The 16,370-nt window shown below is 40.2% G+C and overlaps 1 protein-coding gene across 1 annotated transcript in view; it reads right to left on the minus strand.

The window, feature by feature from the left end:
- Positions 1–16,370, minus strand: part of VGLL3 (vestigial-like family member 3) — a 49,262-nt gene that overhangs the window by 25,700 nt on the left and 7,192 nt on the right. The window contains exons 2-3 of the mRNA XM_014549301.1: positions 15,405–15,687; positions 5,322–5,855 (exon numbers count right to left, since the gene is read on the minus strand). Coding sequence (XP_014404787.1) covers positions 5,322–5,855; positions 15,405–15,687 — 817 coding nt within the window. The remainder of the gene's footprint in view (positions 1–5,321; positions 5,856–15,404; positions 15,688–16,370) is intronic.

The following is a 16,370-nucleotide window of genomic DNA, read 5'->3' on the forward strand; positions in this document are numbered from 1 at the left end:
GCAGCTTAGGCCTGCTCCCCGTTGGCAAGTGGACATCCCCCGAGGGCTCCCGGGCTGCCAGAGGGATGTCTGATTGCCAGCTTAGGCCCAATCCCCCGGGGAGCGGGCCTACGCCAGCAAGTGGTCATCCCCTGAGGGGTCCCCGACTGTGAGAGAGCACAGGCCAGGCTGAGGGACCTCACCCGGAGTGCACAAATTTTTGTGCACCAGGCCTCTAGTATATATATATATATGGCTAATATGCAAAGTGTCCCCACAGGAGTTGGACCAGGAGACTGGGAGTTCAATTGCTCACTATAATGTGAACTGACCACCAGGGGGTGGCACAGAACAAAGGCAGGCCCTGGTTTGCAGCCAGCAGCCAGGGATGGAAGGCCCTGGCCAGCAGCCGGAAGGCTCCAATTGGCCCTGATCGCTCGCCAGGCCTAGGGACCCTACCTGTGCACAAATTTCATGCACCAGACCTCTAGTCGGTATATAATATCTATTCAAAAAAGGGAGTAGTAAGTGAAAGTAAATCAGGCATGACAAGAAATAGAGCCAGGGCACAGGTAAGGCAAGTGAGGCACGCTGGGCCCAAAATTTAAGGAAGCACATACAGTGGGGCCTTGACTTACGAGTTTAATTCATTCCGTGATGGAGCTCGTAACTCAAATTACTCGTATGTCAAATCAAAAGTGAACGAGTGAGACACGTGATGCTGGGCTGATGTTGTGGCGTTCACTGTGACGTTCGCTGTGCCAACTAGCGGTGGGGTATCTGAAGCTGGCTTGTAACCCGAATTTTAGCTCGCAACTCAAAGCAAAAAATCAGCCGAGAGACGGCTTGTATCTCGAAAAACTCATTAGGCGGGACACTCATAAGTCAAGGCCCCACTGTATAGTCAGGACTCTGAGAATGAGTATTTCTTCAACTTTTATGCCTAAGGCACCTCACTGTTCTTAATCCAGATCAGAACCTTCAGAAAAAAATAGACCATTTCACTTTTCTTTTGAAAGAACTTTGCCTATAAAACCTCAGAACTCTATTGCTATATTGTGTAATAATTTTATAATTAATTGCAGATATAATAAATGGTCTTTGAAGAAATGTCAAGAAATATAGAGTTATACAAGTTAAAAAGTGAGGTTATCTCAACTGCACAATTCTATTCTTATGTATATACCCAAGAGAATTGAAAACAAAACTTGTACATGAGGGTGACTTGTGGTACTATTCTTAATAGCCAAAAAATAGAAACAAACCAATTCATAAATAGATAAACAATGTGGTATGTATGTTCATATAATGGCATAGTATTCACCCCTAAAAAGGAATAAAGTTCTGATACATCTACATGGATGAATCTTGAAAACACAGGCTAAGTGACAGAAGGAAGATACAAAGGCCACATATTGCATGACTCTATTTACATGAACTGTCCAAAGAAAGAAAGTAGTTTAGTGGCTTTCAGGCCATATGAGGTGCGAGGAGGGAAATTGGGAGTGACTCCTGAGACATGGGATTTCTTGTTGAGGTGATAAAAATGTTCTGGAACTAGATAGTGAGGATGGTTGGACAACACTGTGAATATACCAAAAACCACTAAACTGTACATTTTTTAATGGTATAGTATAGGACATAGGAAATATATCTCAATAATAATAATTTAAAAGCAAAAAAAAAGCAAAGCTCTATCCATCTTTCCTTTTACATCTAGCATTTATATAATACCTATTATGTACATGGCACATTTGTAAATTTCTTACTTCATTAGCTCATTTAATCCTCAAAACAACCCAGAGGCATTTTTTAAAGATAAGTTGAGGCATCTAGGGGATTATGTAATTTGCCCAAAACCCTGTAGCTCAGTGGTTCTCAACCTTGGCTGCACATTAGAATCCCAAACTGTGCCACATCTTTGTTATGGGGTGGGGCCACAACATTAGTAACAAAGAAACAGAATTTCCAGAGGATGAGGCCCAGAAATCAGGATTTTAAAAAGATTCCCAGGTGATTCTAATGTGCAGCCAAGGTTGAGAACCACTGCTGTAGCTAGTGAGTGCCAGAGGTGGGCTTATAAAATCAGTCTGTCTTCACAGCTCAGGATGCCAAATCAGGCCCACTTAATGATTGCTAATTACTAATAAGCAATCATTAAAACTAGGGGCATATACTTCCAGATAATTTTAATTGAGGAAGTTCAGGTGCAAATGTGTATGTGTGTGCACGTGCGCACGAGCTTGTGTGGATAGATAAAAATTACACACATGGGATTATATAGGTGTCAGAAAGCTACAGCTCATAAGCCAAATCAGGCCCATTTTTTGTTTATATACATAGCTCATGAGCTAAGTATGGAAAAATGGATTATATATTTTTAAATGATCAAGAAAGAAGGGAATCAAAAGGAGTAGTATTTGATGACACATTACAAGTATACAAAATTCAAATTTCAGTGTCCATCAATAAAGTTTTATTAGAATACAGCCATCCTCATTTAGTTAAGTCCCTGTGGCTGCTTCAACACTGTAAAAGCAAAGCTGAGTAGTGGTGACAGACAGTATGATCCTGTAAAGTATTAAATATTTCTATCAGGCCCCTTTACAGAAAATTTTTGCTGACCCTTGGGTTTTATCATACATGATACTCTAAAATTTTCTTTAGTCATTAAGCTTTATATTATGTTCAACCTTCCAGGTTTCCTACAGATGACTGCAAAATAAAAATGCACCTAGCATTATTAAACCTTTCCCCTACTGATGAAAATGTCATATCCATAACCAAATTGCTTTCAAAATGGTTGCATTAATTTCTTTCCTAATGGAATGTACCTGGGTTATGAGAAGTTTCACAGCTGTCTCACCTGAATGTAGGCTGTTCCCTCAGCCGCTTGGTAGCCACCCGACATTGGTGCTGAGTCCTGAGCTGAGCCACTGTTTTGGGCTGCACAATCAGGTCAATGTTTTATAGATTGGATAGAGGAACCTATGTCTCATTCTTCTCAACTAACCTACTTCCCTAGCTTGGGCCTATTACACAGAAACTTCTGTTATTTAATAAGTCGTGAGAAAAGTGGAAGAAGAGCTACTACTCTTTGTTTGTCCCCCTATAATGGATATTGTGATGGGCCACTGATCCTTCCCCATTCCATGTTAAAACATTCATTTCCCCTCTGTTGTCAGCTCATGACTTTCAGCTGTTTCTCTCTTTGGGAATTACCTTCAGCTGAATAAAGCCATCTTGCCTAACGTCATTTCCCCTTTCAATAGGCAAAACCATCCAATAACCAGTCAATGCAGGTATAAAAAAAAGCCCATCCACCTCGACTTAAGGCAGGACAATTATAAAAAGCCATCTGGGCTCCAGAGATCCCTGTAGAATCAACTACGATGCAGTTAAACGTAATCATAGCAAGACTGCTACCCAATTCTTCTCACAGCCCGAAGTTGACAACTACAAAAGTAGGTAACAGGTGACAGACAATTAGAAACAGAGAGCAACAAGCAATCACACCATTTTCGGTCTTTATGCTCTAGAATGCACAGAGGGGATGTTTTGGACTGAATGTCTTTGTCCCCCTAAAATTCATAGGTTAAATCCTAATGATCAGTGTGCTAGTATTAGGAGATGGGGGCTTTGGTAGGTGATTAGGTCATGAGGGCAGAACCCTCATGAATGGAATTAGTGCCCTTATAAGAGATTTCAGAGAGCTCCCTTGTCTCTTATGCCATCTGGGGACACATTGAGAAGACAGAGTCTGTGAACCAGAAAGTGGGCCCTCACCAGACACTGAAAGTGCCAGAACCTTGACCTTGAACTTTCCAGCTTCCAGAACTATGAAAACTAAATGTTTGCTGTTTATGCCACGCAGAGTATGGTATTCTGTTATAGCAGCCCAAAGTGACTAAGAAAGGAGAGAACATCCTTTTTGCCTACTAAAGGCATTAAGTGTGGCCATGCAGGTACCACGGAAGGACAATAGGAAAGAACCTCCAGAAATTGGCAACTCAGGATCGCAGCTACCAAACTGGAACTCTACTCAGATCTGGCCCCAGGCATCCAACAACTCAAGAGTTGTCTTCATCCTGCTAGTATGCAGCTAAGAAAGAAGGGAAGCCTGTTGTTAGCCCCACCACATTCTTTTCTCCTAGAGAGAGAGAGAACCAAGTCCCCTGACAGTTTCTTAGGAAAGCAGTTTGAACCAGAGACTCAATAGGAAGCTGAACTAGATGGGGCCAAGGCACGGACCAACATTGGAAAGCTCAGTGCAGAAGCAATAGCCAAGCTTAGACTGTTCCACTCCTGTCAGAGTGAATGCCACTTGATGCTGGGCATCCATTCCTCTGGGGGGTTCTCTTCTGTGAACCAGCACTCAGGTTAAAGACCCTGCATACTACAGAAAAAAACAACAAGGAAAGAGTGACTTTCTCTAAACTTCTGGAAAGAAAGTTCTAATGTGTCCCAAAATGTTCCAGGGGAAGAACCTGGGACTGGAGGTGAAGGGGGTGACTTTGGAATGTAGACTCTGGGGATGTAATCACTGACTTGATGGGTCTTTTTTAGCTTCTGAAGCCTATGATTTTGTGAACTCAGAACTATTAATACTATTAATATGACAGTCTGGTCCAAAAACCAAGCTCAAACATTTAACACCATGACCTTCAAAACCAGTGAATTCCAGAGGAGCTGAATACTCTAGGAATAAATATTTCCCTTACCATTTTTTATAAATCTGTTGAATATAAACTTTATAGTACTTTTATTAAGTCTGGTGTTATTTAAAACGAGAGAGAGAGAGAGAGAGAGAAGTGAGGAGGAGAAGGGGGGGGACAAAAGGGCAAAAAAAGGGAAGAAAAATACAGTTTTTTAAAAAATACATCCCCTAATCTTTTTCAAAGAGTGGACCATGGACTACATTCCAGGAGGCAATTTGTTTTGTTTTATAAACCATAAATAAGACCTAACAAAAAAGAAAAGAAAGAAAAATGACTGAAACATACTATTTGTGATTCTATTAGGCATTGCCCATAGCATAGAGCACCGAGAGGAGGGAGATTCAGAGAATATGCTCAATACTTTATAAACATAAAGTACCAAAGATTCCAGTCCAAAGGAACAGATCACTAGCTTCCTCAGACTGTACTCCATGAATTACTCACACCAGTTTCTGCAGGGATGCAGGAATTATTGCAAATGGTTAGGTTCTATAAGCATATTGGCAAAGCTTAACTTTACACACAAAAAAAAATAATATTTCAAGGTACTTAGAACATCCCCTCTTTTAAATATTTATTTCCTAACTTTTTCTCTTATGAAAAGGGGGAGTTCCCCCAGCTCACCTGTATCAAACCCCGCACTTGGCACTATGTCCACAGTTCCGTGGAAGGCTCCGGCCCACGCTGAGGTAGCAGTGCTGACTGTCGTCGGATCTGTCTTTGTGATGTCACACTGGGGAGCAGGAATCCTGGCTGCTCGCACTGATGGCATCAGCAGGGGCCCGTAGGATGAATCCAGGGCAGAGCCAGCAGAAGGGTGGTGGTGGTGATGGTGGTGGTGGTGGTGCCGGTGGTGCATGTGAGCGTGGGGGTGGTGGTGCCGCAGGTACACATCATGCATGTGGCTGTAGGATGGGCTCACCTGAGATGCCAAAGGGTAGTGCCAAGACTCAGACACAGGAGGGGGAGGGGCTGGGCCAGTCTGGTGCAGGCCATGTCCCGGCCAGGGACTGGGGTCCGCTGTGGTAAAGGTGCCAGGGGGTGCAGTGACCTGGAAATCAGGATGAACTCCCCCTAAACAGGGTGCAGGGGGCTGGTAAGAGCTGGTCCAAAAGGAAGTCGGGAAGCTACTCCTCTGACTTGCGAGAGCTGAGCTGTCTGAGAAGACAGAAAAATAAATTATTTACATAAGATTCCATTCTGGGAGAGACTTGCCTCCACATGTCTAATATTTTATAGCAGACTAATCAGGATGCACTTTCAGTCCCCACACAGAGGTGGGCTGAGACTAGGTGAGCCTCTGAGCTCCCAGGTCAAGTCAACCGCAGGGTTCACCGTGTTGAGTCCCCCCCGCCCTAGTCTGTGCAGTTTATGCAGTCACAATTGATATTAAGGTCTCCAAGTTGGGATTGAAAAGCTTCATTTCCTCCTGAGTGACTTGCTGCCACCAAGTCTGAGCAAAGATCCTAGGTCCTTAGTCCTAGGTAAAGAAAACGTATGCCATAGATGATGTTCGAGTAGGTTGGAAATGATGGTGCTTACTAACTTCCTTTAAATGCAAATATAATTTTCATTCAAACTAAACATTTTAATGCTGAAAGAAACAAATGGAAACAAGGTTGCATTTAATTATGCTCACTGACACTCATTTTCCATCAGAAAGAGTATTCTAAGCTTATTTTTTTCTGTGGAGTTCTGAGAGTCTATAAGAGTAATAGCTAACACTTAAGGATAGTGACCAAATGTCCAACAGTTTCCATGGATGATCTTAACGAATCCTCCCTTCAGGTAGTTATTGTTATCTTGTTGTTACTGTTATTCCCATTTTATCCATGTGGAAATCGAGGCAGGTAAGAAGCCCAAGACTTCACAGCTGGCCAGTAGGAAAACGAGCTTTGAAACAGGTAGCCTGCCTCCTGGATGGCCAGCAGTCTTCATAACTGTGCCACAAGAGGGCACACTTGTCACTATAAGCTGAACATTAGATTTTGGTGAAGATCCTGTGGAAATCAAGAGATTTAAGTAGGAGTGATGGATTTGAGAAGGTGTTGGGAAGGGGAAATAATAGTGATAACCTTCCCCGACTCCGCTTCAATTCACTTTCTCCACTTAATCCTCGTAACATATTTATGGAAGACCTACTATGTACCAAACACAGATGGTCAAGAGATGTCATTTTTAATCACAACCTGATAGAGGACAGACAATAAATCGCACATGCAATGTGACATGGTAGGTGCTCTCATAAAGGAAAGCACAGAGAGAGGGCCCGAAAGCCTAAGAAAGAGAGAGCTAAATTGAAAGGAAGAGTAAGGCTACCCTTGGGAAGAAGTAGTGAAGAGTGTTTTAGGCAAATAAAAAATTATGTGAAAAAAAGACCAAAAATTACACACACACACACACACACACACACACACACACACACACACACCCTATACATGCAAAGTGCCATTTGAAGGATTAAAAAGAGTTCTGTGAACAAAAGGTGGAAAAAATTTAAACAAGGATCCAAGAAGGGCACAGATGGGCATGACCTTGCCAACCATGTACTGAATATGGGTGCTGTCCTGAGAAGATCACTGAGCTTTGAAAGGTTTTAATCTGGAGAGTGATATAGTCGGATCTCCATTTAGGAAGACTTACACCACCAGTGGGAGCCTGTGGCCCATGGTGTGGTGGGAATGAGTGAGCACTGGATTGGGAGTCTAGAGAGCTCAGTCAGAAAACTAGCACTCAGTTCTTATCCTGTCTCATTTTTATTTGTTTTTGTTGTTGTTAATTCTCACCTGAGGATAGTTTTTTCCATTGATTTTTAGAGAGAGTGGAAAGGAGGTGGGGAGACAGAGAGAGAAACATTGATGTGAAAATGACACATGGATTGGTTGCCTCCTGCATGTGCCCCTACTGGGGCCAAGGATCAAGCCTACAACCGAGGTATGTGCCCTTGACCAGAATCGAACCCAAGACCCTTTAGTCCATAGGTTGACACTCTAACCACTGAGCCAAACTGACTAGGGCAATCCTATCTCATTTTATGACCCCAAAAGGATCTGTTGACCTCTCTGTGGCTCAGTCTTCTACTAAAGTCTGAGGCACTTGAATGAAAATTCTAAATATCTTCTGACTCCATACTTCTATCACTCTGTAAAGTGGCCTATAAATTATTTCTATCTATAGATTAAGATAAGGTTGCTTAGAATATTAGTCATGCTTGTAAAGTAAGACAGTATTTTTATACTAGGTACAAACACACACACACACACACACACACACACACACACACACAAACAAGAAAAACAAACAAACAAAAACAAAACAAAACAAAACAAAAAAAACTTGCAAGATCTTTCCATTGAATAAAGGACATCCTAAGACAGTGACGGCGAACCTTTAGAGCTCGGCATGTCAGCATTTTGAAAAACCCTAACAACTCTGGTGCCGTGTCACATATAGAAATTTTTTGATATTTGCAACCATAGTAAAACAAAGACTTATATTTTTGATATTTATTTTATATATTTAAATGCCATTTAACAAAGAAAAATCAACCAAAAAAATGAGTCCGCATGTCACCTCTGACACGCGTGTCATAGGTTCGCCATCACTGTCCTAAGAAGTACTCTGAAATAAAAGCATTCAGAAATCTGACATATCCATGTTCTCACTTCATAAATTTCCAGGCCAGTTTGTTTGTTTGTTTGTTTAACTTCACGAAAGCTTGTATAATGTGAATCAACCACCACATCTGTAACTTGACTAACATAATTAGGATATTGCTGTGGTATTCAAACATTTCCTTTCTCTAGCCTCGCTAAAGGCTGTGGCACTAGCACTGCAAACTTTCCCACTCTCTCCCGTCTGCCCAGAGCGTTCATCATTCACTCCATCCATCCTATGGACGGACAGAGAGTCCTGTCTCACAATCAAGTCTCTCCCCCACAGAATCTCCGTGGACCTTAACTCCCTTGGGAAACCTAGGAAATATCAGTCTTCCAAAGGCAAAGGATAGAAGTGGGCGCCGTTCTTCCAGTCTTCGAACAGTCCTGGCAAACTCCCCATTGAGTGAATTTGTTTTGTCACAACCACAATCCATCAGAAAATAGCACTTAAAATCAAACTTCCTGGCACTGGAGCATATACATTTTATTTAAGAATGGTCTTCCTTTGACATATGAAAAATAGCTGCTAATGACAAGAAAGAAAATTGCATAAGCTGTGAGAAGAAAATTCAATTTGCCTTAAGTGAGGCTCATTATGGAATATTTCTCTCACACCCACAATGGAAGCTGTCAATGTGTAAAGTTTAAAACCCATACAAGGAGTTTATAGAGGCTCCTTACATCATACCTGCAGCTTTGCCACTGCCAATCTGCCACTTTGCTCTCATAGATCCACTCTTTGGTACCAAATCCTTCATTCTACTCGTAACCGTCATCTCCTAGTGAGGCCAAAATCCTATTGTAAACATTGCTGAACCCAACCCGTGGGTGTGTGCCAGAGATACAGAGTTCCTTAGTAAAAGCCACCATTAAAATATCAAAAGTACAGAGAGTATATGTCATTTCTCTGGCTGCTTTCCTTTTATTTCTTTTCATTTATATGTACATGGCCCCAATTTTATTTTATAGATGCCTAAGCATTTCGGATATACATGTACAAATGTGAATAATGAACAAATTCCTTACCAAAAATCTTGTCCTATTTAGGAAATATTGTATTGTGATTAGTGAACACATTGTCATTGAAACTGAAACTCTATTTTTAAAAATGCACTTCATAAAGTCTGAACAAAGCTTTAAAATGCCTTAGGGAAAAATAAAATTAGAAGCAACTTAGTATTTTCCCAGTTGGTATGTCTCCTGAGATTAGTATAATATGCAGCCGTTTCAAAAACAATGTTACATTTTACAAGTAAATGAAATGATACTGAATAGAAAATATATTTAAGGACAAGTCTAAACTTCAAAACCACTATTGGCTATCTTGATTGTTAAGAAAAAATCTTGATACAAAGAAACAGATGACATGCTTTTTTTCATGCCTGGGAATCAGTGTACTTATTTCATATATATGTAAATTTTTTTTCATTACGTGAGTCTTTGCTCAGAAGAACTTAATCACAGCCACATTTGTTGGATGAAAAAGCATATGAGAAACTGTATGAGCTATTTCCATGCAATATTACTTTTCAGGTTAGTGGAGGCAATTCAGACTGAACAATGTTAACTCTCCAGGGTGACTGTGGGATCAGTGTTACTTGACAGTTGGATGATGTTAACACTGACAATCTGACACGTACAAAAATCTGTACATTGATTCAGCTTGCATTTGGGATTGAAAAATACTACACACACACACACACACACACACACACACACACACACACATCCTTATTCCTAAACAACAAAATGACAAACGTGATACATTATCCACTACAACCCATCCAAAATATACCCAGTAACTTCACTGTGTGACTTATACCCGAAATGTATATTAGAAATATAGAAGAATTTAACGTGGGCCATCAAATGATTCTTTCAATTCATAGTAGCTGGGAGACTTTTTACGTTAACTCTAAATGTCTCTTTAAAAAAATCTAAGGGCAAACAATATAAGCAAGAGAAAATTCAACATTTATTTTTTTAATTAAGTACTGTATCACTTAATTTTGGAAAAAGAACTATATTAAAGTGGGAAAATGGGACAATAAAATGCTATAGGACCACTATCAAATTATCTTAAAAACATTCAGAAAACATATTCTTAGAACAAATATTGACTTAAAACAGCAATGTTAAAAGGTAACATTTATCTTTTTATTAATCTCAGTGAAAAAAAATGCTACCGCATTTTCAACCTAAAGGGTCCTCCCTATAATTTAATTCCCATCCTCTCGTCCTGCTTCCCATGAAAATAAATTGTTGGGTCAGAGGACATGTGTTCCAATGCTTTCTGTCAGGTGGGAATTAGGCATTACCATTATCTCCAAACATTGCCCTCTATCTACTTTGTTCTAGAGTAGCTCAAAATGGGTCTTGTGACTCTAAAATAAGAGATTCAAAGGCAACAGCAGACGCCACACTCTTTGGAGGCAGGACACTGAGGCACCTCAGACCGCACTTTCCTTCCATGTGCCTGCTCTAAACATCCCAGCAGCTACGGTCCCAGCAGGGCCTCCTGGAGATCTGGCTCCCCCATCTCCTTCCCAGCCTCAGTGGCTCAGAAAACGAGTTCTTCCCCCCCTCGCCCTTTTGCTGTTTTAAGTTATTACTCATTTAAAGAGGTCTTTCCGGCCAGAATGAGTTCCTCCAAGCACACACTACTAGATCAATCAAGCAACAATTGCTTTGCCGCTACAGTAAGAAAAGATGTCAGTAAATATGTTACTATTCAGCATTATTTTCTTTTTCTTTTTTAAATCTATTTTTATTGCTTTCAGAGAGAAAGAGATAGAAACATCAATGATGAGAGAGAATCATCGATTTTCTGCCTCCTGCACACCTGCTACTGGGGATTGAGCCCACAATCCGGGCATGTGCCCTGACTGGGAATTGAACTGTGATATCCTGGTTCATAGGTCGATGGTCAACCACTGAGCCACACTGGCCGGGCTCAGCATGGTTTTTAAATCAGTGATTTGTTTTGCTGTGGCTCAACTTAACGTCTCCCCTTTCCTACACACACACACACACACACACACACACACACACACACACACACACACACACACACACACTTTCTGTAATATTATTGGGGCACTGAGATCAATACATAGACATATTTGAAGCTGATGTTTCTATTTGGATGGGGATCAGGGGACAATGGGATTCATTAGATTTTCTTAACTGAGATGCCTTATTCAATCTCTGCTAGAATGTGTAGTGAAATATGAGAGAATTGGTATTATATCATGCCAAAATACAAATATTTCTTGTCAATTGTTTGCCTAACAGCTGCAAAACACCTAAACAGGACTTTCCTCACACCATCAAGATACACAAAGTATAACCATTATTCCATTATTAGCTGACATTCTATTCTTGTCTAAAGATTTACTGTGTAATATATTCTGCAATCAAACATAATTCAGTTTTAAATTCCTTTGTAGCACTATAGCACTTGTGTGGCACTGTAAACATTTCCTGCCATAAATTAGACCCTATAATTTAATGCAGCTGGTCAGCAGCTCCTGCATAAAGTATTATCACAATGGCCATCAACGCTGTCAATAGCCTGGAGTACCTACTATGTCCAACACACTGTGCTTTTGCCAGAAATGCAAACTTCTAGACACAATGTTTCTGTATAAAGACCCAAGGTTGGTGTTTTATGTGCAAAATGAGTGGACACAAGAAAAAGAGAAAATGCACCTGACCTTCAGTTAGCTCCTTGCATCAAGCCCTATGCCAAGTTCTCCACACACATTATTAAAAACTATTTATTATAACCCCAGGAAATGGATATCAATAAACACATATTATATAGGCAAAATTGAGCCCAGAGAGATTTTAAGTAATTAATTCCAAATCACATTGCAACCAGACAGTAAGAAAGCCCAAACTTAAACCCAAAACAAATAGAACCCAAAGACTGCATTAACCAAACCTGTATGACTTAGGCAATTAATCCAAAACTCCCCATAACTCTCTTTGTTAGACATGGGGTCTCAATTTATTATACCTCTTTTTAAGATATTATTTTCTAAACCTTTATTTTGAGAATCTATGAATTGTATCCAAGTTATGTTTGGTTTATCTAAAAATGACTGATTCACAACTAGAAACAACGGAATCACAACTAGAAACAACGATGGCAAAGTTCTATTCACAAATGGGAAGTAAATAATACATCTGAAATCACAGAACTTTACAGAGGAAAGATTTCAGTACTCACTTAATTCAACCCCCTTATTTTACAAATAACAAAACTGTAATCAATGATTTCATACAAGGTATTACTAATAAATTCTCCATTGAGGACACTTTTGTTTTCTAATCTGGGGTACATGGTATGAACTTGGTTTATCTAAGTCAGTCACTTAATCATTCAATTCATATTTATCCCAGATTTTCCTTATAGAAATGCATTATCCCAAGTGTTAGGGAAATAATTAGTGGGAGATGGAGAAACGGAAGTCAAAGAGCACAGTGTGTTTGCCTGTGCTACTCGGGTAAACTGACATAAACAACTCTAAAGCTTCTTGTTTCTGCCTCTCACTTTTCACTGCATTCCACACCCACCAGCATTTTTACTTTGCATTAAACATTCTAAATGCAGTCTTTACTCAGGGTCTTTGCACTGGATGTTCCCTCTGCTTCACATAATCTTCCCCTGGATATTCATGTGGTGCAGAGCACTCTTTCTTCCTTCAGATATATGCTCAAATATAATGGTCTTAGAAAGAACATCTATTATTACCCTAATTCCCTTGGGTTCCACTGCACATTTGTTACCTGTCTCTTTCACTAATAAGCTCCATGAGTGTAGAGCCTTAGACACTTCGTGCACTGATATAGTCCTTCTACCTAGAACATAGTAAGACCCTAATAAAGATGTGCTGTGTAAGTCAATGAATAAAAGAGGAGATAGATTTGAAAGCCAAATTTAAAATAATGCCAAGAAAATTGTAACAATAGTTACTAAAACATTACCTTATTTACCCTCTCTATACTGAAATTTGATATCTGCCCAAATGTCTTCTCTATTCAGTCATGCATATTACAGAAAAAAACACTGAACTGTAGAGTTTTTGCATATATACTATACCTCACTTAAAACTATTCTAGTTATAATACTATAGTATAGACCAGCCGTGGGCAAACTACGGCCCGCGGGCCGGATCCGGCCCGTTTGAAATGAATAAAACTAAAAAAAAAAAAGACCGTACCCTTTTATGTAATGATGTTTACTTTGAATTTATATTAGTTCACACAAACACTCCATCCATGCTTTTGTTCCGGCCCTCCGGTCCAGTTTAAGAACCCATTGTGGCCCTCGAGTCAAAAAGTTTGCCCACCCCTGGTATAGACAATCACGCTCACATATAGCTATAATTTTGGGCTCTGGTTCCTGCATCCCAGGTTAAATGATTACTAGGGTTGCCTATGCCAGTATTCTAAAAGAAATAGGCACTGTATTTATTACTCTCCTAGCAAAAAATATCCTGATAGGATCTATTATTGATATAACAAACTATTAACGTCAGCTAATTCATTAAAGTTTTCTTATTTTTACCCTTTCCAAGTTATTAAGTGTATTCACCATGTACTATCAAGAAGAACATTGGTTGGTTACATAACATCTTACGTTTCCAAGGACTAAGTTCTCAGTTCTTTGGGAAGTCTGTAATATGTATTAATCAAATAAGCAGTTATGATTCCCAATCCATCTCTGTCAAGACTCAGTCACTTGAATTTGTATTCCTCCTTCTGGTTATAGTCACTGCTTATCTTAGTATTCTTCTTATTTACAGGAAGAGAGGGAAGGAGGGAGGGAGGGAAGGAGCTACAGATCAGGCCCAGCAATTTCATATGGCCAAAATCTCCCCTACAAAGGAGCAGAACCATTCCTCTGATGCTGAGAGGAGACCAACCACTCATCACCTCTCACCTGCCCCAACCACAGGTAGCCTTTCCTCATCATAGGATCACCTGCAGCACTTGTTAAAGTGTGATTCCCAAAGCCTTCCTTTAGAAACACTGATTCAGTAGGACTGAGTTAGGTGGCCTGCAATCTGTGTTTATAACAGCCCCCAATCAATGATTATCAAATGGGAGCCTGCATCTGAATCACTGGGAGAGCTGTTTAAAACACAAATTACCCCTAAGTTTCTGGTTCAGTAGGTCTGGGGTGTGGTCCAGGAACCTGCATTTCTAATCAGCTCCTATGTGAGGCCAATGTTCCTCATCCTGGAAACCACACTTTGAGAACCATTTGACTAGATGCTTCAAATAACCTAGTGAGTTCAGAAAAAAAAGTCCATAACACATTTCTCTAAAACTATCATTGGAATGATGTATTATTTTTTTCTCTAGCCTTGTAATTATCCCAATTAAGATGTCATCCAACAATTTTCAGTGAGCTAGCAATCAGATTCAAACACACCTCTGTGACCTCTATACAGAGAGAAATAAAGAAGAGAATGCCCAATCTACTGTTCTACTTCACCGAGGTCCAAACCATGTAGATATAGTCAGTAATGTCTGGATTGTACAGGACAAAGAGTTAATACACAACAAAGCAGGACAGGGAAAGCTATCGAGAGAACAGAGACGGCTTTCAAAGTTGGTATTCCTGGGCCAGACTCAGATCTCTGCTATGTCACCACGTAGCACCTAGTGGAATGAGCAAGAGCTAATTTTTAAAAGCTGATCCAGGCACGCCTGTTATTTAGACATCCAAATTGGGCCATGGGGGCTTAAGGAATGGTGCCTCGCAGCTAGATCCGGCCACTATAAACTCCGGCTGGTTGCATCACTATTTTCCATGAGGAATTTAAGGGGTGTGACTGCATCTTTTCCAACCCTGCATTCCACATGTGACAAAACTGATCCAGCTGTTTGTCTGAAAGAAATTCCTTGCTGTCCTTAAAAATTAAAAAGCAAGTGGATATCCGTCCTTCAGGGGCAAATCTCCAGCTGGAAACTGGTACAGGCAGTTGCGAAACAGAGACAGGGCCCCGGAGAGCATCTGCTTTTAAATTCTTACCTCGCCATAGGGGGGTTAGCCCCATCTTGCTTTTTGTAATGGCAGATTCTGGATGGAGGGTGCTGGCTTGGCCCAAAGCTCTTGAGAAGTGTTCATCCACTACTGACCCAATGTCTCCCTGGAAATAAGTGAAAAGGACACAGCGAGAGTTAAGGTACTCCATCTCGGCAGGCTGGTCTTTCTCCTCCTCCTCCTCCTCATCCTCCTCCTCCTCCTCCTCTTGTTTGCTGGGAAGGGTGACTTCCAGAGAGTCCTGCATCTTGCTGTATACCGCTAACTTTTTCTGGGATGGAATAAACAAAACACAGTATCAAAGACAGTTTGTAAAAAAGCATTAACTATTTAACCTTTCAATTAAAAAAAAAATATATATATTAACATATGTTCTTAAACTGATTCTTCATCTGCTTTACCCCATCATTCCCTTCCCCAAACCAACCTTCTCCTTCCCACCCTCAAAAAAATATATTTCAAATTTAGAAGAAAAATTAAAGTCCTTTATCAAATTATATATTTCCAGAGTGTGAAAGTTTTTTGTTAATCTAGATATACCAAAAGAAGGATGACTTTACAACAAACAAACAAACAAAGACAGATTCCTTCCCCATTTTTCTTCCACTTTTTATTTTAAACATTTAACGTATGGCAACTCTATAGTTTGGGACATGGAGAAATGGGGGATGGAGGCCTAATTATCTGAGGGTGGGGTGGAGAAGAAAAGAACTTTCCATAAATGAAATAAACTAAAATAAAAACAGGAATGTAGCATCTTATAAAAGGATTTGGCAGATGTGCCCAACCATTTCTCAAAAATCAAACTAAAATGACAAAATAAGTCTGTGTGAAGATCCATTTTGCATGGAACATATTTTTCAGATGTTCCACTTACCACCATTATCATAGAGGGAAAAGGGTATTGTTGTGGCTTACAGAAAATAATACAAGATGCTAGCAATGGCTAGTGTG

This window comes from Myotis brandtii, unplaced genomic scaffold (genome assembly GCF_000412655.1).
Source record: "Myotis brandtii unplaced genomic scaffold, ASM41265v1 scaffold546, whole genome shotgun sequence".
Classification (NCBI taxonomy): Eukaryota; Metazoa; Chordata; class Mammalia; order Chiroptera; family Vespertilionidae; genus Myotis; species Myotis brandtii.